The sequence below is a fragment of the Phymastichus coffea genome, unplaced genomic scaffold, assembly GCF_024137745.1.
Source record: "Phymastichus coffea isolate CEN01 unplaced genomic scaffold, Cenicafe_Pcof_1.1 PCOF00199, whole genome shotgun sequence".
NCBI classification, from domain to species: domain Eukaryota; kingdom Metazoa; phylum Arthropoda; class Insecta; order Hymenoptera; family Eulophidae; genus Phymastichus; species Phymastichus coffea.
The window spans coordinates 164,538-189,299 of NW_026707010.1; the positions used below are offsets into that span (position 1 = coordinate 164,538).

A 24,762-nucleotide genomic window follows, 5' to 3' on the forward strand; every position below is an offset into this window, starting at 1 on the left:
AGAACGCAAAGTCCTTTAAATTCTTTGTTCTTCATTTTGATAACTGTCGAGCTGTGCCTGTGAAGATGGATATCGAACCCAAAAATGCTATCGTTACTGCTCCTTTTAATGATTTGTTTGATATTATTACCACAGATGGAGATAATTTTTGTACTATTGAAGCACCATGTAAAACAGTAGTTGATACTGAGGGAAACATGATTACTAAAACTACAAAGTGGTTTGATGGACTTGCCAATTTAATTGCAACTATGCACACACCAATTTTAGGACGACTAGTCGTTGACGAACTTGATCAATCTCTGGCTCGCATTTACGCTGTTGATGAGAAGGGTGAGTTGAATTTTAAACAAATAGCAGATAAAAATTATATTCTTCAACCAGTAATTATAAAATAAACTTCAGGTTTGATCAAACATTTGTGGATAAAACCGCTACATAAACCTCATCATACAATAAATTATAATCGTTTGATAGTGTCAACAACATACCACCTTCTAACTACTTGCTCCGCACTTAATGCATCTTTAACCTGTGGACAATTCGAGTTAGATGGTAATAAAAGTTTCGAGGTAACTTTACCCATCCACAAACATTTAGATGTACAATCCTTGAATATTCACAATTTGCCTAATGGTGGCTTCTTATTGGTAATCGTTGAATGCTTGGAACAACATCAAAAGAATTGTTCTGAAGTGAAAGATTCGTTTTTTGTTTATAAAATTGATGCTATTGGAAATAAATTTGGAAAGTTCGAATGCATAAAACCAAATCGAGTTGATCCCAAGCTACTACATTTCTTTGTAAATAACGAAGATGGAATGTGCTTATCGTATGCGACGCAACGAAATGAAAGTGCCGTACTTGATGTTGTTTGTTTTCATGATAGCGATTTCTGGTAAATAAAGAAATGAAGTGTATTTTTAAACATAAAAAATCTAGTGGTCATTACATCTATTCCTGTAAAATCAAAACCGAAAAAAGTTCATCCTATTTTCCTCGTACAAAACCGATTAACTTTAATCCAGCTTGGCGAAGATGTAAAGTCAGTCAACGACCATCTTCACTTGAACAGAATTTATCTAATGGTAGATTATTTCTAGTAATTATGTTTGTATTGATTATCATCTATCATTGATTATACTATTTACAATGAGTGTAACAAATATTACTTGTTGAAAAAATTAGCTCTATTGGACAAGAATTGGGACAGTTGAAAATGACATAATTTATTAAAGTATGAAGCTCTCGCAAAAATTCCTTTGTGTAACGATTTTTTCAACAAGAAAATGGAGATTATTACCTATCTTTTATCTATGGATTTTGTAGTGAAGTATACTCATTTGTTACAAAGTCGAAGAATTTCAAATTGTAATACATTGAGTGACCTAATAGAAAATGCAGTGGTATTAACTATTAAAGTATAATTAGAAATCAATTATCTTGAGGTCGTAAGAAGCCAACTTGTTTATAAATAAGGTAAATTTACTATTCACGTAAATTGTATCGATATAAAAGAACCTCAATATAAAATCAATTCATAGAGTTTAACTTATTAAAAAATAAATTTCAAAGTTTTATTACGTTGATTTGAATCAGTAAATTAATTTGAGTAAATATTGATAATTTAGAAAGTATAATATCTGCACAATATTTATATAGTAGAACGAAAACGAGATTCTGCAAAGTAATATTTAATTAACAAATAAAGTGGAATATAAAAGATACGTCAAATTTTAATAAAATATTAAAAATCGAATGTATAAATTTCCCAATGAAATTGAATCCTATTTGTTTCTGTATGCTGTTGTTCAGATGATACTCAATATAAAATATTTAATGTCAATAAAAGTTGACATTGCTGGTGCATTTTAAGTTAATGTAATGTTGTATACAGTTACAAACAAGGTACTTTTCTTGTAATGACAAAAAGTTGTGTCGCAATGTACAATACGCGTTTGCCTCGCTGATTATATGCCAAGACCATTGTTATCTATGGTCTTGTATTTAGTACAGTTTCATTTGGACAAGTATAATCGTCATGCTAACCGTAATTTTTAATAAAGTACGATCGACTGTATCGAAATTGGAAAATTACAAAATACAAATCGAAAATGAATTTTCTTATAATATAATTTATTTATTTTTATACTTTTCTCACAGTTAAGAACATCTCGCTGTCTTCTTGTAAAATCCACAGAAGATCAAACGATATATTCCCGGAAAAATTATGAATCTCGTAGATAATAATATCGCTGCATATACTACATCTTCCGCCTGCATAGAACTCTATTCAAAATCTCATGACTATCCCAGCAGATTTTTATAGAATGATTATGCATCCTTTTTAGTCCAGATTTAGTTTCCTGGGTTTGCTTTATCCATATGAAAGATAACTCGGGGAAACCCTGTAAGGTTCCAGTAAAATCTAGAAATTTTATTAAAAAGAGGTCGATTGATTTATTTGATCATTTAATATTTATAGATTTAAGATATACCCTGTTATTAATAATGCTTTTGATATCATCCTTAACAGCCACAATAAGTTTCAAATTTATAGTGGCTCTGAAGGATGCAAAAATTAACTCGGAAGATATCATTATATAGATGATCAAAGAAGTGGCTTGAAGATGATATCGTAATTAGCTATGTAGATTCGTTAACTTAACTTCTGCATCAGTCCATGATTTTGAATAATAGAGCTACCTTCAAACGTATTTTTATACGTAAAAGTGTAAGAACGAAATACGATTGCTGATTATTAAAAATATTAAATATATAAAATGTCAATTGATAAATGAGTGTAGATAACAGATTCAATGAAAAGCATCAGAGCTTTCGCAAGAAAATAGATGACCCTGAAAATAATAATTTATCAGTCTCAGTGATATCTCATCAATTAACAGTTTTTTCTGCAAATTAATTTGGATGTAAATTGTGGGCAATGAGATTCGAATGGCATATTGAAGTTAGAAATGAATGTGCATTTTACTGAATTAAAATTCTTATATTTATTGAAAAGCACAATCTTCGAAGTGGCGGTTTCTTGACAAATATCGTGGAATGATTGAAACGGTATGAAGTTCTATGCAAATAAAGTAAATAAACTTCTTTTTGTAAAAAAAGTTAACCTGGACAGAAGGACAGTTATAATCTAAAAAATGAATTAGTTAGTTAAATGTGTGCATTGATTTTTAAATTCCTTCGTAATTGAAAAGAAAATACTGTGCTTGTTGTGCGATGTGATAAGAGAAAAACAACTGATGAAGTTAACCTTAACGTTTGCTTAGCTTCAACAGTTAAGCCGTATTTGCTGGATTTCGACTAGTCCACGACTTCTTTCTCTCTCTTTCTCTCCTTCGTTACAAACTTTTTTTATTGCTCTGGGAAGGAAGGTGAAGAGATTGCTCTAACCTCATGCAGGTGAAGAGACGAACAGTGAACGAGGTCGACACAAGAATTATAATCAATTTGTTTTCGATAAAAACTCGACTTATGCTTCATGTTTTTATCAAAAATTGGCAGACCGCTGCAATACTCACTGAAATAAAAATCAAACCGCGTTCATTTGCGTCGTATTGAGTATATGTGCGACCGTTGGCAAATCAACTTCCCAACGGTTGCGCCCAACGCAGTAAAAGAAGTACCGGTCCATTTGTAGATTATAGCGGCTTGACAGCACTCATGCTCACCAAGCGCTCTACCAAACGATGGCATCCAAACGCAGACCTGATACAGGGGAGAGAGAGAACTCATCGTCGGCGATGATAGCGTAGACGATGAGCCGCAGCTGTTGACAACAAGGCGCGTCGGGGTGATGATTTAAGTGCGCCGCTGGCGGGTAGTCGAGCACACCGAGATGTTGGTTAACGCTCACTGGGGTAATGGCTGTCTAACGAGGTACCCTGCTGGCTGTTGGCTGGGTGTGCTTACGATCCGACGCTCCTTTGCCGTCGATTGTCCGGAGCCGTCCGATCATAGGAAGCACGTGCGCGCCAAACTAGTTCTCTCTTCACTTATAACGCTGCTCGGTTACTTCCCTACGGTGATCGAGCGCAACAGATCCCGTTTGCCCGATCTGCAGCATTCTGATTTTCGCCGAACCTCAAGATGGCCGGCACACACTCTCGACTCGCCCACCAAGCTTTCTCTCTTCTCGTTCGTTCGCTTACTGTCCGTCGACCTACATTATACTCTCGCGCTCTGCTTTCCGCCGACGGCGCGCGCATTTCAAGTGTGTAATTGAAAAAAACGTATAATTTGAATCAAGAAGCATGCAAAAATTGAAACTCTTCCTGAAGATACGATGTACGTTCGCTTAGAGGATATAACGGATGAGTGATAATCGATCCATCTCGTTACTTATATATAACTTACTTACTAATATCGTTACTTAAATGTAATCGATCACACCTGAAAATTCCTTTTGAGTGATTAGCATAAGACTTGTTCCAACACTGTTCTTTTCAAAACTTTGTCAGCAATACAATTGGAGCTGAGTCCTCTTCGAGTTTTGTAATCAGTATCGTGTTGAAGATAAATCGACGCAAGTGTGAATTTATCTTCAAGGAACTTATCTTCGTGAACGTTCTATCGCTTTAACGACCCACACATCGAGTAACTTAAACCATCCACGCATTTATAACTTCACCTCCAAAGCTTTAGAAGGTTATAAAATTGATGTCGGTATAATCAAAAATTATCAGACAATAATTATTACTCATATGAGGTGAAGAGAAAAATATTAAGGTTTTCTTTAGTGCAATCAGGTAAGAAAATATTAAATTTCTTTCTTTGCAATATACTACAATTCAGTCACGTTGTATTAATAATTACTTCTTTTCTCTTGTATGTCAAATTTATTTTAATGGGAAAATTCATCAAAGCATCGTATTCTTATATATATGGAAATATTTCAATCAATGATAACGTCGTAATAATATTCTACTTTCTCGGTCACATATTTACGTAATGCTTATCTATTTTCCGTTCTGGAAATGAATGGGATAAGAACGAAGAAAAAAACAAAGTAGTTATAAGTTGTATGCTCTGTTCACTGACAACGTGTAGAGGTTTTCCACCCACGATGGAGAGAGAAGTGATTGTTCTCTCAATAATTATTTGTTATTCTGCTGTATCTGAACGTTGAATCTCTTTTATCTTATCTCAAGACGTTTTCTATTCACGCTAGTGCACATTGTATTTTTTTCGTCAAATTTACTTCAACAAGTACATTTTATCTAGAATATTTTTAAAAATAAATTATATTATTATCATTGCATCGTGGGTGTTTGAATTTTGGTAAGTTTAATTATTGGTTGACTTAGACATAAATAATTTCGTAATCAAATGAATATACAGCACTGTTTTACACACTTACATTAACGCTATTAAAAAATCGATATTAACTTTGATACATTGCAAGAATGAAAGTTTAAATTTACCGGTTAATAAAGATGTGCGCGCGCAGATATGAGTACCTGAAAAGGGGCCTCAACCCTTGTAACGTCAGAGGTCGCAGTGGGAAAACGAAGCGTGGGCTGCTAGTGTCGGAGTCAGAGGGTAATTCAGAAGCGAGCACGTGTATTTTCATTAGATATTATTTTATCCAATCCGCGAAATAAGCAGGTTTGGACGGAAAAACGCAATCAAATTACATTTGGTAATGTATGTTTTTTTTTTAAATTTGTTTGCAAACGATACGTTCGCTATATGTTGTAGATTTTTATCGGCAGCTGATTTTTGTTCGTTCCTACGTACACAGACAGAACAATAACACCATTTCAATGTCTTATATTATCTAACCGGATTTAATTTATTTGTGACAATAATTCTTTTTATTGCTTTCGGAGCTATTTATTACAAAAACTTTCTTTTTCAGTATTACGAAAAAAACAAGTAGGATGAAGACGAGTGAAAAAATAATGCTAATATTGGTCTCCGTCTTGATCGTATCGCAAGTGATAGAAATCTCATGTATCAAAGTGCAAACGATAACGCACATATTGCCATTCTCAACGGAGCTCTTTCAAGATACACACGAACAGCCGAGTTCACGATTAGTATACGGTGTATGCGACAACAATGAGACGAGCTACGATTGTAGTTGTACTCTGATCGTTGAAACCAACGAACCACCTGATTCGTACGACCATTTGCGTTTTTGTGATATTACTATCAGGTCCAGTAGTATGCCCGTGAACAGAGTCAAAAATATTTACGCCCTCGACGAAAATACAGTTATCTTACAATTCTTAAGTCGTTACAACAGATTTGCCATTGTTAATTTTTCAGATTGTAGAGTCGTATATCCGAAGATCCACGATGACTGGAAAGTCAGTTTGAATAAAATAAGCGCACCTTTCAATGGCACTTTTGACGTCATTGTGCAAGATAATAGAAAAGAAAGTCCTTGTTTGCGTGCAAAGTGGTGCCGAATGATTGTAGACGTGAACGGCAACGTTATTCAAAATCCTACCAATTGGGTTGACGAATATAACGATATTATTGATATCGTTCATATTGCTAGTGGAAAACGTTTGGTTGTTGATACGAACTCTGTCATAAACAAAACATTTGTTCGAGTGTACAAAGTCGACAGTAATGGTAAGTACGACAGTTAGTTACAAATGGAACTATATGAAATTCTCGCTAATCGCTAAGACTTTTTTCGTTGTTATGCTTGATAAAGGTCTAGTTAAAATACTTAAGGAATATCCGGCAGGAAATCTTCACCCACAATCCAATAAGATAACAGTATCGTCAACTCACAAACTTCTAACCGTATGTGCCTTGAACTATTCAAATTTAACGTGCGGGCAATTTGATCACCATGGTGCATTGAAGATTGAGACAAATTTCAAGCCAATAGATTTCACATACTTGCATTCCGCTAAAGTATTCAATCTTCCCGATGGTGGCTTTCTATTACTCACCATCAATTGTTCAAAGATTGATTTTGTCGAAGAATGTCTGACCGGCGATGAAAAATATTTTTCGCTCAGAATTTTCGATCCAGTGACGCAAATCCTAAAATCATTGGAAATAGCACAATTGAAATGTGGTGACAGGTTCAATTTGGATGCCATTCATTTCGTCAGAAATGAAAACAAAAATATTTGTTTATCTTATGTGTGCGATTATCGAGGAACAGATGGCCGAGTGAGCGTCGAAGTGAATTGTTTCACGAAGAAAGATTTAAGCGGGTGAATTATGTTATTACTGTTATTTATGTAGAGTGTAAAATTATTCTGTTACTTCTTTTCTTATTTCTAAATGTTTATTTATGTTATTACGATCGAATTTCAGCGATACGATACGCAGGGGAATATATCGGAGATTTTGGCTGGCATAATCTGAAATAATGCGTTTGAAAATTCACACATTATTATATTTCATACATGAAAGAAAATTTCTATAATTAGGAAATATATCATGTGTTAGAACATTCAGACGCAAATAAATTGTAGGTATGAAAATTTATATTGCACAAGGAACCAAAGAATCTCTATCGTCGCCGTTGAGCTTTTATAATTAATTTATATAATTTTTTTCATTACATATGGCAGTATATTTATATTTTTTGTTCAATTTTAATAAAGAATGACAAATAAAATTTTTTAATAACTTTATAATCTTAGCAAGAGTGATTAAAATATTTTTATATACTTCATTTAAATAAACAACATGCTAATGAATGCTGTAAAATCAGTTTTATGAAAAGCTGTAAAACACTTACACAATCAATGGTCATTCCAAATATAATGTCTTCTAACCTGAAACAAACAATAATCAACTCTTAGCTAATTATGATAAAGTTCATTGAAATGATAAATGCTTATTTTTATTACATTGCACACTAAACAAAAAAAAATTACCCTAGCATTGTTTCAACGACTATAATTTTTATTCAGTAATAGAAATAACTTCACTATTATTGAGTTTCAAGCCACTAATGATCTAAGTCAGTTCTGTATTTAACCGCTAGTAGGGCTGCATCGTACAATCGGTAACACGTAATCATTTTTTATTACTTGCATAATTGTCATTGATCGACGCGATACATGCATTCATAAGTGTGTCATGTGTATCCTCTGCTCACTTGTATTAAACTGTGATCTTTTTCTAATCTCAATTAAATTACTACCACATTTCCTGTCAAATAATGATCAGAACGAGTTTGTAAGAATAAAAAATAACTTTACTATTGAGAAAGTTACACGTAGATAAATTCAATCCATGAGATCGATGCGTTTTTCTTTGCTTCTACCAATTAATAACCAGCAGAAAAGCATTGCAGAATGCAAATCACTGTAAACTATCCATACGATATATTTAGTTACAACTGATCAGTGCATCAGTTGTACATGAACATCTCAAGTGTTCATTCGGTAAGTTTACTGAAGCTGTTGTATTGATAATCTCGATCATAGTCAGTGCCAGCGGCTTCAATTTAACTCCTATTCCTCACATGTTAGAAAAACGAAGTAACTTTTCTCGAGATCGAGTTATTTCCAATGCTCCAGGTTTAATTTACAGCACTTGTGATCAAATTGAACCAACAGCTGATGAACGCAAATATTCTCTTGCATTAAAAACTAACAAGCTATTAAGTAAACAAGGCGAGCATTTACTGTTATGCAACATAGCTCTTTTTTCTACCGAAAGTCGTGGGAAAGTCGGCCATGACTTTGATTTTTACGCATTCAAGGTTGGAAAAGGGCTTTTAAAGTGGAAAAATAAAAATGATAGTAGTCGATATGCAATAGTTGATTTTTCCAACTATAGTGCCATCTACCTCAGGGTCGACGACTTTAAGATTCAGTCTTCGTACGTAACAGGAACTAACGAAAATTCAATTGATATCATCATGAAAAATTCAGAGTTTTCGGCGTAGGTCGACTGTTTGTAAATGTACATTAGTTCTCGATGGTAATGTTATGGAAGACATGAAAGAATGATTGAAGATTCCATACAATATAATTTCTTTGATGCGGTCGAAAAATAAAAATCATCTAGCAGTTGATTACACTGAGCAATTAAATAAAACACTTCGCGTTTACAAAGTTAACGAAAAGGGTGAAAAATAAAAATAAATTATGAAATTTTTTATGCATCAATTGATAATAATGCTTCTATTTCAGGCGAGATAGATGTGATAAAGGTGTTTCCGGCTAACAATCATAGATTAGAAGAAGCTATTGATGTTTCATTGACATATCAACTGCTGACAGTTTGCTATACGACAGAATCGAATATTACTTACGCTCTTATGTAAATTGATATTACTGGTATTTAGATGCTAAAGATGAATTGTTGTTTATATAAGTATCAGTACGTTCATTTGTTCTAGTCGTGGGTTTATCATTAGTACATAATACTTTCACGTGAATGAAAAACAGGAATTTTGCTTCTCTAATATGTGTCCTAATATACGTTATGTGTATTTATGATAAGCAGATGATAATTTAAGTTATTTGTCTGTCACGTTTGGACCTCATTTGATGAGATTGCGTGAAAAAAATATCGTATTTTTTTGTGAAATTCTTATTAATTTTATAAACTCATTTATTGAATAAATTATACCTAGTGCGATGAATGTTTGCGATGAAAAGTTATTTTAACAGTCACGACTGGCTGGTCAGATGAAGATCAACAATGAAACCATCTTATTTCAATCATCAGTGCACAGTAATTGCGTTCATAGAACTAGTATCTTCTCTCTTGCACGAATGTAATCGTACACCGACGGATAAAGACCTTAGCGCAAATCGTCATTAAATATTTATATATATGTTGAGTTGAAGTGAATGGTAGGTAAGTTTTATTAGAATTTTTAGAGCATACGTATAGCGTGAGCATTATCTGATCGCATGAAACTAAACATTTTTCTTTCGTTGCGGAGTATGAACTTTAAATCATTTTATCAGATAAGAGTAAGAAACGTAGCCTCTTTGCTTTACGCTCTTGTACATTTTTTATTAATCAATTTATCTATTTAAATAAAATCTAATTTTTACGAAATTCTTATTTATAATCGTGATTTCAGAAATACGTAAGTAAACTGGTTGTAATCAAAGAAATAATCGCTATTGAAATTTCACGCGTAACTGTAATTCACGTTAGCGGTTTTAAAAATTATTTTGTGCATCATGCTTTCCAAAGACATAGTAATCTGATACCAAAAGGAAATGGTAGTTTTATCGATTGAAACCTCGTATATGATATTTTGGAACAAACTGAATCCCTAGCTAATGAATGCACAGCTTGTCTACTGCTAGAAACTGATAGACTAAATTCTAAAAAATTGAATGATCAACACAATTTGCTTTTCTGCAATATTGCCGTTATTATTTCTCTGGCACTAGGAGAAATTGCATCCGACCTTCCGACCGTCTTCTCGCAATTGACAGTAAAAAAGCTCTACTGAAATGGAGTAATGAACACGACAAAGACTGGTGTGTAATAATGAATTTCGTGAACTGTAGACTGCCTATATAAAGGTTGGTGATTTGGATATTAAATCTTCATACATGTCGGGAGCTGATAACGAAACGATTGATATCATAGTTCATGATTCGATGAGCTTTGAATGCCAATTTTCTCGTACGTGAGATTTGAGTGAAAATGTTGTAAACATTAGAAATTGGATAGGTACACCATATAACTTCACTGCTTTATCAAAATCTCCGAGCAAGGATTACTAGGCAATCGATTTTACTCGTCCGATGAATAAAACACTTTGGTTTTACTTGATTGATAATGACTGCAAGCTTAGACAAATTATTTTTTTTAAATACAATGAATCATTAACTCAATTCGAATTTTAGATCTGATATGATAAGAGAGTTTTCAGCTATCGATAACAGATTGAAAAAGCAAATAAAGTGAACGCATCAATTATTGACAGTTTTCTACACGGTTATCGGAAACATCACTTACATATAATTTGACCTTGATGGTAATATTAAGATCGAAAAGGTGCTAAATCTCGCTAATCTTATACATTTGTTAAATATTTTCAACTTGTCGAGAGACGATTTTTTTAGTGTTAACTACCGATTCTCGTGATGATAAAATAAAGAAATGTATCCCAACTTACCGCTTTGCTAGTAACATATGGAAATTTGACACTACGGGAAAATATGTTGGAAATAATGTTATTGAAAGTTGAATCTGTACACAAAGAGATGGATTTGTAATAGAAAGCTTACATTTTTTCTTGAAGTATGGATGGAATCATTGCTTTTCCGATTTATGTCCCAACGACACACCTTGTAAGTAAGTGTGATTTATCTTGCTGGCAGAAATTTCTAATACTTATGATAGGAATTTTATAAGAAAAAGGAAAATTCTGCTCTTCTTATATCATTCGCATTACATCATCAATGTACTATGTTTAATTTGGGGATTCATAATACTCTATATAATGCTGCAACAATACAATACACTTTACACTACAAAATAAATCGAGCAATAGCAGTTATTGTTTTATATTTTAAGTAATCTTATCTAAAATGGTCAAATGACAAGTTGGAATGTTCGTGAAGACTTGTTGTGATTTCCAGCTTTCAATAGCTTTCAATCAATCAAACTTTTATTTGAATTACCGACGCTTTCTTTAGATTTATGAATTATCTCTTATTACGAAACTGATGAATATTTCTTATATGATTTCTTGTATTGCTTTAGTTGCGTTCACTTGCTGGAAGGTCAACTTTTATTTCCAGATCGACTGCGAGTTTAATTAATTCTTTTTAACTTTTAATCAATTAGATAAGAATGAACTTTTTATAAATATCACGGCTACGAAATAAAAAAAATGTTTTCTACAGTTCGTTTTCGATTATTTAAATGTAAAAAGTAAAGAAGCAAACATTTTAAAAAGTTCTCTAGTCTGACTTGAAATATGCTATTGATTCAATAACAATCATTATTTCACATAAAATGAAGTTTTTAATTAAACATTTCTTAAAATAAGAAAACTTGTATTCTCTAAAGTAATTTCAGAAAATTGTCAATTTCTACGGCAGAAATCTTTTTTCGATAAGTGAATAAAAAGAAACATCCATCGCGATATTACTTCGGAAAGAAGCAATGCTTTTGCTACTGAGTTCCATTACGAGCTCAAGAGCAATCGACACATCGAATAGCTACTCGATACATCTAAATCAAGCTCTTGAAGGAAAGACTGTTCAATCTATATGAAGATAGTCCGCTATTAGTATTCGGTTACTGCCATGATCGGCACTGCACTTTCTTCCAAGAGAATTGAGCGGCAATCTTTTCTCGACAGCGCAAGACACCTGCGCTCCTGCAGCTTCAACTTTGACAAAGGTGAAGTACTTGAGTTGCGCATTTTCGGCACTGACAACATTGTTTTGATATACCAAGTCGAAAAACATAAGAGATTCGCTATTCTGAACTTGAACTCATGCCAATTGCACGTAGCACAGATCAGCGATGACGTGACGACGATGATCGCGCGTGCGATTGTCGCCAACGAAACGAGTTTCGAGATTGCTGTGAATAATTATTGGCCGTAGCGCGATGTGCCAAGAGAAAGCTTACACGATGGCTTTCGATGAAGGGGGATACGTGGTGAGAGAACAACACGAATGGATCGTGCATGATGACTGTCGGTCTGTGAGTTTGGCTCAGTCCGTAGGCGGTTATATCGTCGTCGATGGAAATATCGCAACTCGCTCACTTGCAGTTTACCAAGTCAATGGCAGAGGTAAGGCTGCTTACATTTCAAGCGCCAAGATTATTCAGATTCGAAAGCTTTTGCTCGTGCCAAACTCGCACCTTGCCAACAGAAACAAGATAATATCTACCAAGCTTTTTTGATAATTCCGCAGGTGAAATAAGGACCTTGTCGAACATAACGAGCGACTTGATATCGCCAGTTCCGATCACTCACGATCGCGTGACAACATGCGAAACCATGAGATGCGTACAATTCGACATCCGAGGCAAAAAAAAGCACGTGGTCAACGTCCTACAAGCATGTCAAGCAAGCTAAATTACATAATTTGTTTTAATTGTTCGTAATTAATAAACAAGGAAAGAAAAAAGAAGAAAAAAATCTAATTTAATTAAAGAGGGGAATGTGTGGATTACAATCAGAAGAACGCCTTTAGTTTGATTTAGTTTAATTACAGAAAGCGAGAGACCTAGCCGACATTAAAATAACCCCAGTCACAGTTGGGGGAAAAGCCATTCAGGGTACGCGTACAAAATTACTTACACTATACGATAGTTCGTTATACGTCGCTCGCTTGCTACGACGACGCCGCTTGTACTCACTGTGCGAAAGGAAGATGTTTCCTAGGGCTACGTAGCACCAACGTTTTAAAAAGGGCACAGACCTTATTACCTTGGCCTTATAGACGAGGTGAACCGCTCTGTCCAAGGTGACAGCGTTGCTCAAGAGGTAGAGACACATCTGGGGATATCGCACCTATCCTCAGCTAGGCCCGTGTCGCCGAATAGCCCTTGCGTCGTTGGTCGGATCCGATTAAGCGGTGATCACACCGCCAAACACTCACTCATACTCACAAGCAAGCACTTGATCCTTACACGCAGCGACATCGCTTATCGCGAGTAGTAGCTAAAGACAAACTCGTTCAGCAATTTTCATCGAGAAAAGACGAAGGAAACACCCTTGACTAATTAGGCCTCGACGGAGGGGAACCAATCAGAGTGGCTAGAAAGGGAAGCCATCCTTCAAAGATAGCAGGCTACCTAAACACGCTCTAAATAGCGCATCGTTCCTCTACCTGGTATTGTGTACATCTGGCCAGAGAGAAAGTTGCGGGTTTCCCCGTACGTGCCGAAGAAGGAGAGTTGAGAATTATTGTTTAGGATAAGTCTCATCTGCACGAATCTTTCAGCCCAGGGACTGGCACACCTGAAGCGCACATGTCACGAACATAATTTACTGATGGCAGTGACGAGTATATCCTTTTGACATCTACGTGTCTAAAGTATATTGATCAATGCGATGAGAATTCTCGGCATATTTATATTTCGAATTGAATCACGTGTATCTATTTCAGAGGACGAAAGCAAGGAATTATGCTTTTAGAGTGTTTACAAATGTTATTTGAGAATCTAATGGTATGACTCATGGATGCCAATGATTGTTTTTTAATTTTTTGCGAGTAATAATTCAACATAAAAAATTCGGAAAATTTTTTGCTAACTTTGAAAATTTGCCATATCTAGAAAAAAAATCTTACAAAAATTTGAGTTAGAGTATTTTTTAGCTTTGATCAAGCTCTAATTGAATCACTAGTCAAAAAATAATTTTCGTCAAAACCGACGCGCGCACAGGCATTTTTTTCAGCAAGTGACAGTTTTTTTAAACATTTTTTATCACCATAAATTCTAAAAATTCAAAAAAATATATAGGAGAAAAAATGTTTATTTTTGCAAGTGGAATACTGCACTATTTTTTTTTCTCAATTGGTACGCCAAAAAGATGAAAAACTACATCAAATTTTTTTTCACACATTTACTATTATTCCATAATAAATGTCATGAATTTTTCAAAAAAATGAATTTTCTTTTTTTTTGTTTTAGAAAAATTTTTCTCTTTTTTTAGCAAAATTAATGATATTTATTATGGAATAATATTGAATGAGTGAAAAAAAAAATTTGATGTAGTTTTTCATCTTTTTGGCGTACCAGTGCGAAAAAAATTTTTTTTAAATCGTCAAAAATTATTTTTCGAAAAAATTTAAAGAAAATAGTGCAGTATTTCACTTGTAAAAATAAACATTTTTTCTCCTATATATTTTTTTAAGTTTTTAGAATTTACGGAGATAAAAAAATGTTTAAAAAAACTGTTACTTCCCGGAAAAAATGCCCGTGCGCGCGTCGGTTTTGACGAAAATAATTTTTTGACCAGTGATTCAATTAGAGCTTAATCAAAGCTAAAAGATGCTCTAACTCAAATTTTTGTAAGATTTTTTCCCAGATTTGGCATATTTTCAAACTTAACAAAAAATTTTCCAAATTTTCAATGTTGAATTATTACTTGTAAAAAATTAAAAAACAATTGATGGCATCCATGAGTCATATCATTTGAAAGTTCTGGAAAAACCTTTCAAATGCGCCCCTGAGCGACTCTGTACGTTAATTTTTACCAGAGACATTGAACTTTAAAGTTTTTACTAATTTTGCCGGGGGGGGGCAAAGTAGATCACCGGCAATGTATAGGCGGAAATGAATATATCAAAATAATAGAAGTCGATGAAATTCAACGTGAGAATAAGGAAAGTTATCTGGAATACAGATGAATGACATAATCATGACATAATCATATTGATAAAGAATAGAGGACTTGAAAAAATGAGATTTAAAATTTGATTTGAAATAACTTTTGCCATTATTCGTAAAATCTCCGTGATTAACACTTATTTAATACTCATAATTCGCAAATAAATGTGAACAATACTGAACGCACCACAGGCAATTACCAGCTGCGATATAATATCTCGGCGCAACACAAACTTCCTTAATTAAGAGCTTGCTTGCTTGCCATTAATAAACAAAACGTAAGCGTGGGGGGAAGAGCAACGCTTGCGTACACCTGTCGTGCATATTAATACAGCGCCCTCGGTTACTTTACAGCCGCGCAGCACGTGTGATCCGCGCTTTATCGCTTCAGCGAGCATCATTCAATTAAAGCCACACCCGCACGCGGGAGGGAGGGATCTTTCGATGCTGCTCCCGCTAATCGCTGGCAAAACTTCTCGAGTGTCCGTGTGTTTGCTTGAACGACGAGCCAAAGTTGTACCATCGCGTTGCGGTTTATGCTAACGAGGAGTGTTCGGTTTTAATGGACCATCACGCTTCCTTTATGCGTCCATGTATTTGCAGCGACTTCATTTCACGCAGTGTAGTCTGTTGTCCTGTCGACACTTCTCTTCACTACAATAAAAATCCTCAAAAGTACCATTTCATATTTTCATTTTTATCATCCTAATTATTGCTTTTTACCATCGTCATTTTCTCAGCTTTTTTACTACGATTCCAACCTGCAAAATGTATTCTTTTCTCTGCGGTACATATGTTCCACCGCCGCCGATTAAAAACTATAAAAAAAGACTATAAAACGCGATTTAACTCGTAAATCAATCTTTTCTCAGCTTTACAACCAACTGTAGAAGAAAAAAAATCATCGCATCCGACGTAAATGTCGACAAAGGCACGTAATTTACGGAGAGTAAAACATCATGATTAAAATCAATGTACGCCTCACCGAAAAACAAAAAAATTATAGGTTCTAAAATTTTACGCGAATCTCGTGTCACACTGATATGACCGTTCTTTTTTTGCAGTAAAAGCTGATAGAGGTTACGACCGCAGGAAATAGTCAGCAGACTTTTCAACGTAATTGTGTTGAATATTTTTTTAATTTTGACAATTTACAAATTCGTGCAGCGCAACTCATAAAATCCAAACGCAATAATACTTTAATCGTTAACTTCCAAATTAAACGTGAAAAAGAACGATAGATGCTCAAATGTTTTTACAGTTACAGAGCCTAAACATAGAAGATAGAATACAAAATCCGATCAAGTATTCAATCAAGTAGAGTGTCAAGCAAAGAACAAGGAAGAAAAACATCAGCAGTGTGAACTAATTTATCGAAAGCTTCGATCATCAATGCCCTATAAATAAAAAAAACGATCGCATCTTGTCTTCTTGACCTTCTATCCCTAAGATCAAACGTTTTTATTTTCACGGACAACCGCTAGTGTATTGACCTTGGTTGCGGCTACCTCGGTAAAATATCCACTCGAGCACGAGTCAACTCTTATCGATAAAGCTTTTCTTCATAGTAACCTGTAATTGGACGCGTTACCGTTTATTTGCGGGCTGTAGAGTTATTTGAATAGTATACATTTTTTGCATTCAATCAGTTTGAATAATGCTATATTTAATGAAGAATTAAAAAAAATAATTTTATTCAATCGAAATGACTTTTTGTAGAAAAAATAATATTTATGTACAGAAGCGCACTAAAATGTAATAATCTATTTGTTCCGAACGTTCAGTCAATGAGCGAGATAATCTTTATAAGCACATGAAAGCCTCGAATATCAAGGCACGTGGAGTGATTATGTTTGTCATGCTAGTCGATCCATCACGCGTGAAACAAAAAAGAAAAGAAAAAACAAAAACGGATAAAGAGAACGGATAACCGAAGTGTCCCTCGGCCAGCAGTCGACGACGCGCTATCGAGGAGATCTTATCGCTTGAGCACAGGAAAGGGATCAGGCAGCTTCGGGCAAATCGGCGTACACGTGTGCGCCTCCTGTTTCACTACATACTTGCCTCTCCGACAATGAAAATCAGACGGTCTGCGCTCGGCGCGCAAAGCGCCAAACGAGTGTATGAGCGATTCGTAGTCACAGTCCAATCAGAAATTACGCGAATATCGCGCGGCGAGTTGAAGCAGAGTGCGAGTGTGCGGAGCAACACGGCGCAGCGATAAGTTTGTAAACGGAAAAATACGGCCAGCAACGAGTATTGGCGACGAAGATGATTGCCACGGGCGTATTCAGTAGAGACGCTCTGGGTGCGTCTCCGGGGGATTCACACGGGTAAAAGCACATCTCAAGTTCGCTATCACCGCCCTCAGACTCGTAAGTAAGCTCTTATGTAATCAAGAGCAACCCGTAACACACAGCTTCATTTGAAAAACAAAAGAAACGACGAGAGGATCACAGATTTCCGTTTCCTTCTATCGAACAAGGCAGGAAGTGAACCGCCGTCGAAGTCGTGTCGCCAGACTTATAGACCGCGCGAAAATGCTTAGTGGGACACGAAAATTTGGGGCCTTTAGGTCGCGACGCCTCTTTCCGTGGACACACATAGGGCTGAAGACAGACGGGTTCTGACGTTCAACCAGATCGGTCATCCCTGCACTCGATAGTTTGCAATCTCACGTTTACGGTAAATTTTGTTATTCAATTTATTTCCAATCAGTTGTTTTTACTTAGTACCAAGTTCATTGTTCTAAATCACTTATTTCCACTTTATCTCGCCCTAAATAGTACAAATCAGATTGAAATATATTTTTCAGACATTAACAAATAATATAATCGATTAAAAAACGAAAAAATTTAATTCCGATATCTCCCCGAACAATTTTGTAACTATTATACTCTATTACAACACATTCCATTCCACGTAATGAAGCGAGAGATACATCAAATTTGCGTTCTATAGATATAATCATGTTCAAAACTTTTAATATGTTTTCATATTGCATTATTAAGATATACATTAAAGCTAAGAATACTTAGAATTAAAAAATTATGTTAAATGAAGAAAACTCTGACTCCGAGTCGAACAAAGTTTGTTAAATTGCGTCATTTTTACATTCATAACGAAAAATTGCATTTTACATTGAATGAAAGTTGACATTTGTTACTTTACAAAGAATAGCTTCGAAATATTCAAATAGAATAAAATATTCAACAGCTGCATTGTGAAACAAAACAATTTAATAATTTCATTAAAACTCTCCGCACCCCTAGTGAAATCGAGATTCTCCTCGACATTCCTTCAGAAATTCTTCGAACATAGCACGGCACTGCTAAAGAACAAAAGCCTTAGGCTGCCTCATTCGGCATTCATTGAGCATCGAGTCGACGAAAAGAGAGAAAGGAAAAACTCGCTTTCGTAGACTGCATTATTAAAAGGGCTAATAACTTGTTTGCATACCACAAGTGCAAACAATGTCGGTAGAATTCACGCTGTGGTATCTATTACTTTCTCGGCGTGAAAGCTTAGTCATTTCTTGCTTTGAGAGTTTTGGAGCAACATTTTTTTGAACGCGCGAAATTTGATTGCATTCATTACCAGGTCTATTTTGTATCTCATGAGACTTAAATTGAAAGGAATGCTGCTTAGTATTGAATACTTTATTGAAACTTTAATTTTTTCAATATTTATTTACTAAACAAAAGTATATTTTTCAATTTTTGTTTAATTTCGGGCCAAAATTCGATAGGTATTTAATGTTGCTTACACACATGGCACGCGAATAATCTCATCGATTTCTCACATCAAAGTCAACCCTCGCTGTAGCAATATTATTGAAAGATATATTTTCGACAACAAACATCCTATTAATGCATAAAAATAATGTGAGCGAAGATAAGAATTAAAAAAAATCTCCATTCAAATGATCAAGAATATAAGAACGAAAGCACAATCATTGGCTTGCTTCCAGCAACCGCTATTGTAAAAAGAAATCTTGTACCGAAACTTCAAGGAGTAAATCATTACACGATGCATTCGTAAAAGGAGACATAGATCTTAGGTCAGTGGTAGTGGAGAGAATATTCGAATCATAAATAAAAGCCATCGTTAAAATAAATTAATGCGCCACAGCTAGTTTCTGACCCTAAACGCCTCCACTGGCTAAAGCCAGAAATGGTGAAATATAGGTAAGAAGACCGTTGAGTCACAAATCAGAAGAGAGAAAAAGAGAGAGAGAGAGAAAGAGAGAGAGAGAGAGAGAGAGAGATTATCGCCAGGAACTCGATAACGCGCAGCCGGAAGTGGCCCGAGCACCTGACGGCAATTTCCGACCCGGCGCGAAACTCGTTGCTCGCGACGACGGTAAATTAGGAGTCGAATTAAGAGTCAGCCAGGCAAGAAAAATAAAAAATAAACGAGAGCATCTGAAGATTACGCGATGCTACTTGCGCTTTAATGTGTTGATCCTTTGTTTGTTTTTCTTTTTATTTGGTCAGTCAGACGAATAGAATCTAGAAAATTATTTCATGAAAATTCTTCATGATAATATTGAGCTGATTAAATGATAGCATCATTTGTTTTTTAGATGAATTTCATATTGAATATATTATGAAAGCTCGTAGGAACTTGTGCAAATTTTACAAATGGAAATGAAAAAAAAAAACAGAACGAGCACTCGAGCGGAGGTACATGCAAGCCATTTAATTATAAATAAAGTATGGGCGCGTAGGAGAAAAAAAAACGGGAAGAACGGAATACATTCGGAGTTGCAAGAACAAAAGCAAGGGAAGACGAGGAGAGGGAGAGAGGAAACAAGAAAAGTTGTAACGAGAAGAAAAACTCGCTGCTACACTTCAAGAGCCAAGAGAGCATGTCGTCGGTTGGAAAAAGTAAGATGAAACGCCCGACTTGGTTTATTAGCCCAATGAAAGAGTTATTGGCGGGAATTAACGAGGTTGCTCGGCCTCGACGTCGAGATTGAATTAAGATTTCTCTTGAGAGAGAGAAAGCTAACGCGCTGTCTTTTTTTTTCTCCGATGGCTTGAAAGGAAGACGCCTTCTTTGCACCTCTTTACCTTAGATTCTGATAATGCTGTTTTTTTTTGTCTTTGATAGAAAATCGTTGCTTTTTTTTCGCTTGAAAAACTTTGTGAATGTTGATCGTTCAGTTGTGAGAGGATAATTTTTTTTTTTCAAATTCAACAATAATTGAAAAATCATTATTTCTAATCCTCATATTGATGGTCTACGTTCATCAGTCATGCAAAATAATTCTTAAAAGTACACTAACGCTAACCTGAATTTGACAGACGAGTTCGCCGTAGGGCCAACAGCTGTAGACTGCAGGTATGAAGCCAAAGGGCGTGACCAGTAACCCAATCGCTAAATCGTTGCTCGCCAAGCTTGTTAGCAGGTACCTTGGCTGAATATAACAGAATTACAACATTTATGTCTACATGCTATTGAAGGGAAGTTTTAGAATATAGAAAATGGTGCAAAAGTCTTTATTTTTATTATTTTAACTTTCCAAATTAAAAATTTAGATAATCAATACAACGATAACTATAAAATCAAAATGATGGACGTTCTTCCATAATATCTTACAAGGTTTGTAATGTCTGCACGATACAAATATCAATATTGATCCTTCGGAATAATAGTACCAATATTTTATCTAGAATTTAATGTTTATTTACATTAGCATGTGCAGGGTTGTAATATAATTTCTCGATTTTCAATAGTTCGTCAAAGATTTTCAAATGACCATTGGCAAATATTCAATGAACATCTAATACGCCGTTTTTACGTGCCTAATCGAACACTGTATTTTCTTCGCGCCTGCCCGTCTCCGTGTTTTGCGTCGAGATGTTTTCTCGTTTTAAGTTGCGATAGTTATATTCAATGAATATTAGCGTGCGTTACATGACTAAAAATAAAGATAAGTGACTCGACTATTTCAATAGCTTTACGTGAATAATGCATTGTTTTCATTTTTAAAGTTCCGATTTTCTTTCTCTCGTGGTTTAAGACTCAAACGAACGTGCACGAGCGCAAAGGCATTGTCGTGGTCGTGAAGCCGCCAGCTCCAGGAGTAAGCTCCTGAAAGCTGTTAGACCTCGCTAGAAGTTCTGCTTTTGGGAATTGCAGTTCAGCCAGGTACGAGATGGAGGAACTGCAAGACTGATCCTTGGTCTGGTATGCTGACGAGCAAGAAAGCTAGTGGGAAGAAGGATCAGGAAGCATCTGGGTGCGTGACCTATGCGCGCGCATCTAGGCCCAAATAGAGTAGTACCCCGGTAAAGACGGAAATAAGTTACTATGTCAGCCAAGTTGGGCACTAAATTGCGCATCGTCTATGGAGATAGATAAATCGCTTTCGAGTATTATAGCCGTTTAGTCTTTTCGTTTGTATTTTGTTTGTAGTTTAGTTTGTTTGTTGGATGTTGGTATTTGCCAAACTTTCTCCAATGGGGTTTCTATAAAATTTCTATAGAATTTCAATAAAAAAAAATTTAATCACACAAAAATATACATATTTTCTACTATCATTTCAGCTCTCCTAGTCCCTAACATATTTTCAAAACGATTCGTTGCTGAAACAGTTTTTGCACGATTAATAATGATTTTTTTTAGAAATTTGAAAAAATAAATAAATAAAAAATATGAGCCATGTTTAAATCAGGTCGCTCTCAACATGTCAACTAATTTCGATCGACTCAAAACAACTTACAAGGTGAAGCAATTTTGGACATACACGTGTTTGACTATATACAGATATTACTAGTTGTACAGTTACAAGTTCAGTTTTGGGCAAGTTCGCGTTTCCGACAAACAAGATTGTAATATTTAATAATGTGCTATAAATATTCAAGATTCGGTGGAAAATTTCATGTATTACCAGAAAATGAGACTTTGAGATGCCGTTGCTGACTTGTAATCTCGAGTATAAAGCCCAAGCTAAAGCCTTAACACATCTCCCGATTTGAAAGATATTAAGAAACGATTTATAGAGCATATGAGCATGTAGGTACGCGGATTGACGTCGACGATCTTGCCTCGAGATAGACTGCCAGACGCGTGTCAGCGTCAGTGACGCCTTCAAGTAAGCGGTTTGAGATCTAAGATAACGTAAACTTCATTGTTTGATAACGGAAAGTCTAGGAATTTTCTAAAATATTCAGTTTCAATCTATTACTTACATGTATTATACTGCATGAATTTTTAGAGAAGCAGAATTTCAGAAAATTACTCGCATGAATATTCGTCATTGACAAAGCCCCACATTTGCAGGCTCTATTTGCCATCAAAATCTACATCGTGTCAAGTTGGCGAAAACGTATGAAATAGCTAGTAGCGTAGCTAGGGAATAGGTACGAGGCTCATTAGAAATCTACATAAAGTTATTGTAACGCTTGGCGTATATAACGAAGACGCGATCTCACACGGGTGAACGAACAAGCTTCAAGTGTGTATGTGTGTCTATGCATTTGGATGCGTTTAGTATAGAAACGTTAGAGATTCGCATATTCATGAAATTCGACAACGCTGCAGCACGTACTAAGATAAAACGTGCCTTTATACGTACATGCATGCAGACGCTATGAAAATTATGAAAATTATGAAAATTCGATGATGAACCAGACCACATTGGCTCCGAGCTCCGTTATCACCGAGTCGTCTCGATCACGAGGTTTTCTTTCAAACGAGCGTAAATTTAATAGGTCCAATGATTTTTTAGCTCACGCGAGGTAGTATAACAACGAAAAATACATGAGGAATCAGAGTTTGAAAGGTCAATTAAGTGCAATTATCGAAAAATGTTCCTTTCGCAATATAAAGGTAATGGCCGTTAAGTATATTTTCTCGTGTGCTCTGCCATGCAAACGTAACAATACACGCGCGACTCACTTTCTTGCACTTGCGTAATCCCATGCTAACCGATTCATACGTGTTTAGCCGATAGGGTGAGAGCTGTACCAGGACGGCGTAATTATGAAATACAGCGAAACGACCTACGACAGGCACTCACGGCCGTGCGTTCCAGCCTTTATCGAATCAGCGCAGCAGCTCTCCAAGTTGGCTTTCTCTCTCTCTCTCTCCTTTTTCCCGCCCTCGCGCTAAAAGCAAAGTATACAGCGAATGCTGCCTCCTCTCACCCGGGCGATTTAATTCTACGAAGGTCGGTTCTATGAGTACGCAACTCGAGACGAAAACTCGCGAATCGCTTTTGGAGTTGGCGCTTCACGCGATAGGTATAGCTGATTCCGAGACTTACACGTCTGCCTCATCGCCACGGCGACCTGAACGGTTCGTATCGCGGACGCGCTCGGTTCGCGCGTTTAAAAACAAGACTGCGTCGACTACGCGGCGAACCGCGCGAGAAATGTTTTCACGGCAGCCCATCGATCATTCGGCTTCTCTTTCATCGCACCATTTCTTAATCGTGGAGATGGAGCAAACGGATTCGTTAAGTTCCAGCGTGCGCTTTGCTGTTTCGCGTGAGCAGCGGCTTACACGGGCGCGCTAAAAATTGACCAGCAGTCGGACGTTCGATCGCGCTTTGCATCATGATTTTTGCACCATTATCAAAATCAGCATTTGCCCGCAAATTAGAAAACTCACCTGCGCGTGTATGTACTTGTGATACCTCCGACTATTGATGACGCAAATGACGAGTAGATTAGCGAAGAGTATACCGAGGCTAAGGCCGAGCACGAGAGTGGCGCGCACGATCTCATAGACGCCAGGGTTCTGCCAGTGCGCCTCGAAATGACCACCGGGCAAATTGCGCCAGCAGCTGCTGTTGCTCAGTGCCGGCGCCACCAAGATGTGCTGCTTGTGATCTATCATCCTCCTGCGACAGAGCGCTCCTTGGGCGCCCCTCCTTTTCCTGCCGCTGCTGCTTTGCCTACTACGGTTGCCGCCTCCACGCAATCGACCTTCACGCCCCGTGCGCATCGTCGCCGCTGCTGTTCAAAAGGAAAATGCTGGTACTACGACTTTGTTTACACTCGATTAAGTGCAAGGGGATCATGGATAAATGAAGTGCTGTGACGGAAGGAAGAGCATTTCTTTTATGATTTTGAATCGAGCGGAATATAGGTGCTCAAACTGTACACTACTCAAACTAAGAAACCAGAAAGCGCTCTTCAAATGAAAAATAATCGTTCTCATTTTTAGCGCGTTTTTTATTTCATCACTCGAGCTAAATTTTTTCTCAAAGTTTTGGGTTATTAGGTTATTTTATCGAAATTTTCTTGGATTCAAAGAAGTCATCATTAAGATTGTAACGCAAATAAGCATTATTTTTTAGTTAAAAAATTAATATTATGGCAAATGTAAGTATACTTCTGGACCATTGCACGTGAGTTTCAATAATAATAATAATAAAATTAATTTTATAACATTTCCCAAGCCAAATATTAAAATTATCAAATGTGAACGATAAATCTTTTATGAAGATGAAAATCGTCAATA

The 24,762-nt window shown here is 36.0% G+C and overlaps 2 protein-coding genes across 4 annotated transcripts in view; one reads left to right on the forward strand and one right to left on the reverse strand.

Annotated features, from left to right (window-relative positions):
- Positions 1 to 24,201, reverse strand: part of LOC131673802 (trace amine-associated receptor 9-like) — a 66,826-nt gene extending 42,625 nt beyond the window's left edge. For both annotated transcript variants that reach the window (XM_058952098.1, XM_058952096.1), the window contains exons 1-2: positions 23,908 to 24,201; positions 20,582 to 20,707 (exon numbers count right to left, since the gene is read on the reverse strand). In XM_058952098.1, coding sequence (XP_058808081.1) covers positions 20,582 to 20,707; positions 23,908 to 24,135 — 354 coding nt within the window. In that variant the 5' untranslated portion in view covers positions 24,136 to 24,201. The remainder of the gene's footprint in view (positions 1 to 20,581; positions 20,708 to 23,907) is intronic.
- LOC131673801 (uncharacterized) lies at positions 5,521 to 7,834 on the forward strand. Of its 2 annotated transcripts, none has more exons than XM_058952095.1 (4): positions 5,521 to 5,667; positions 5,882 to 6,606; positions 6,692 to 7,205; positions 7,309 to 7,834. In XM_058952095.1, exons 2-4 carry the CDS (start codon positions 5,904 to 5,906, stop codon positions 7,352 to 7,354), a joined length of 1,263 nt encoding a protein of 420 aa, XP_058808078.1. In that variant the 5' UTR covers positions 5,521 to 5,667; positions 5,882 to 5,903; the 3' UTR covers positions 7,355 to 7,834. The 2 variants fall into 2 exon arrangements, with proteins under 2 accessions (XP_058808078.1, XP_058808077.1); XM_058952094.1 differs by having other exon boundaries at positions 5,521 to 5,662.
- Positions 24,202 to 24,762: the final 561 nt, after the last annotated feature.

Coding starts and splice junctions, on each gene's coding strand:
- LOC131673801 (XM_058952095.1), top strand. CDS start 5,904: ATGAAGACGAGTGAAAAAATAATGCTAATATTGGTCTCCGTCTTGATC. Junction 6,607..6,691: donor GTACAAAGTCGACAGTAATG/GTAAGTACGACA, acceptor TGCTTGATAAAG/GTCTAGTTAAAATACTTAAG. Junction 7,206..7,308: donor ACGAAGAAAGATTTAAGCGG/GTGAATTATGTT, acceptor ATCGAATTTCAG/CGATACGATACGCAGGGGAA.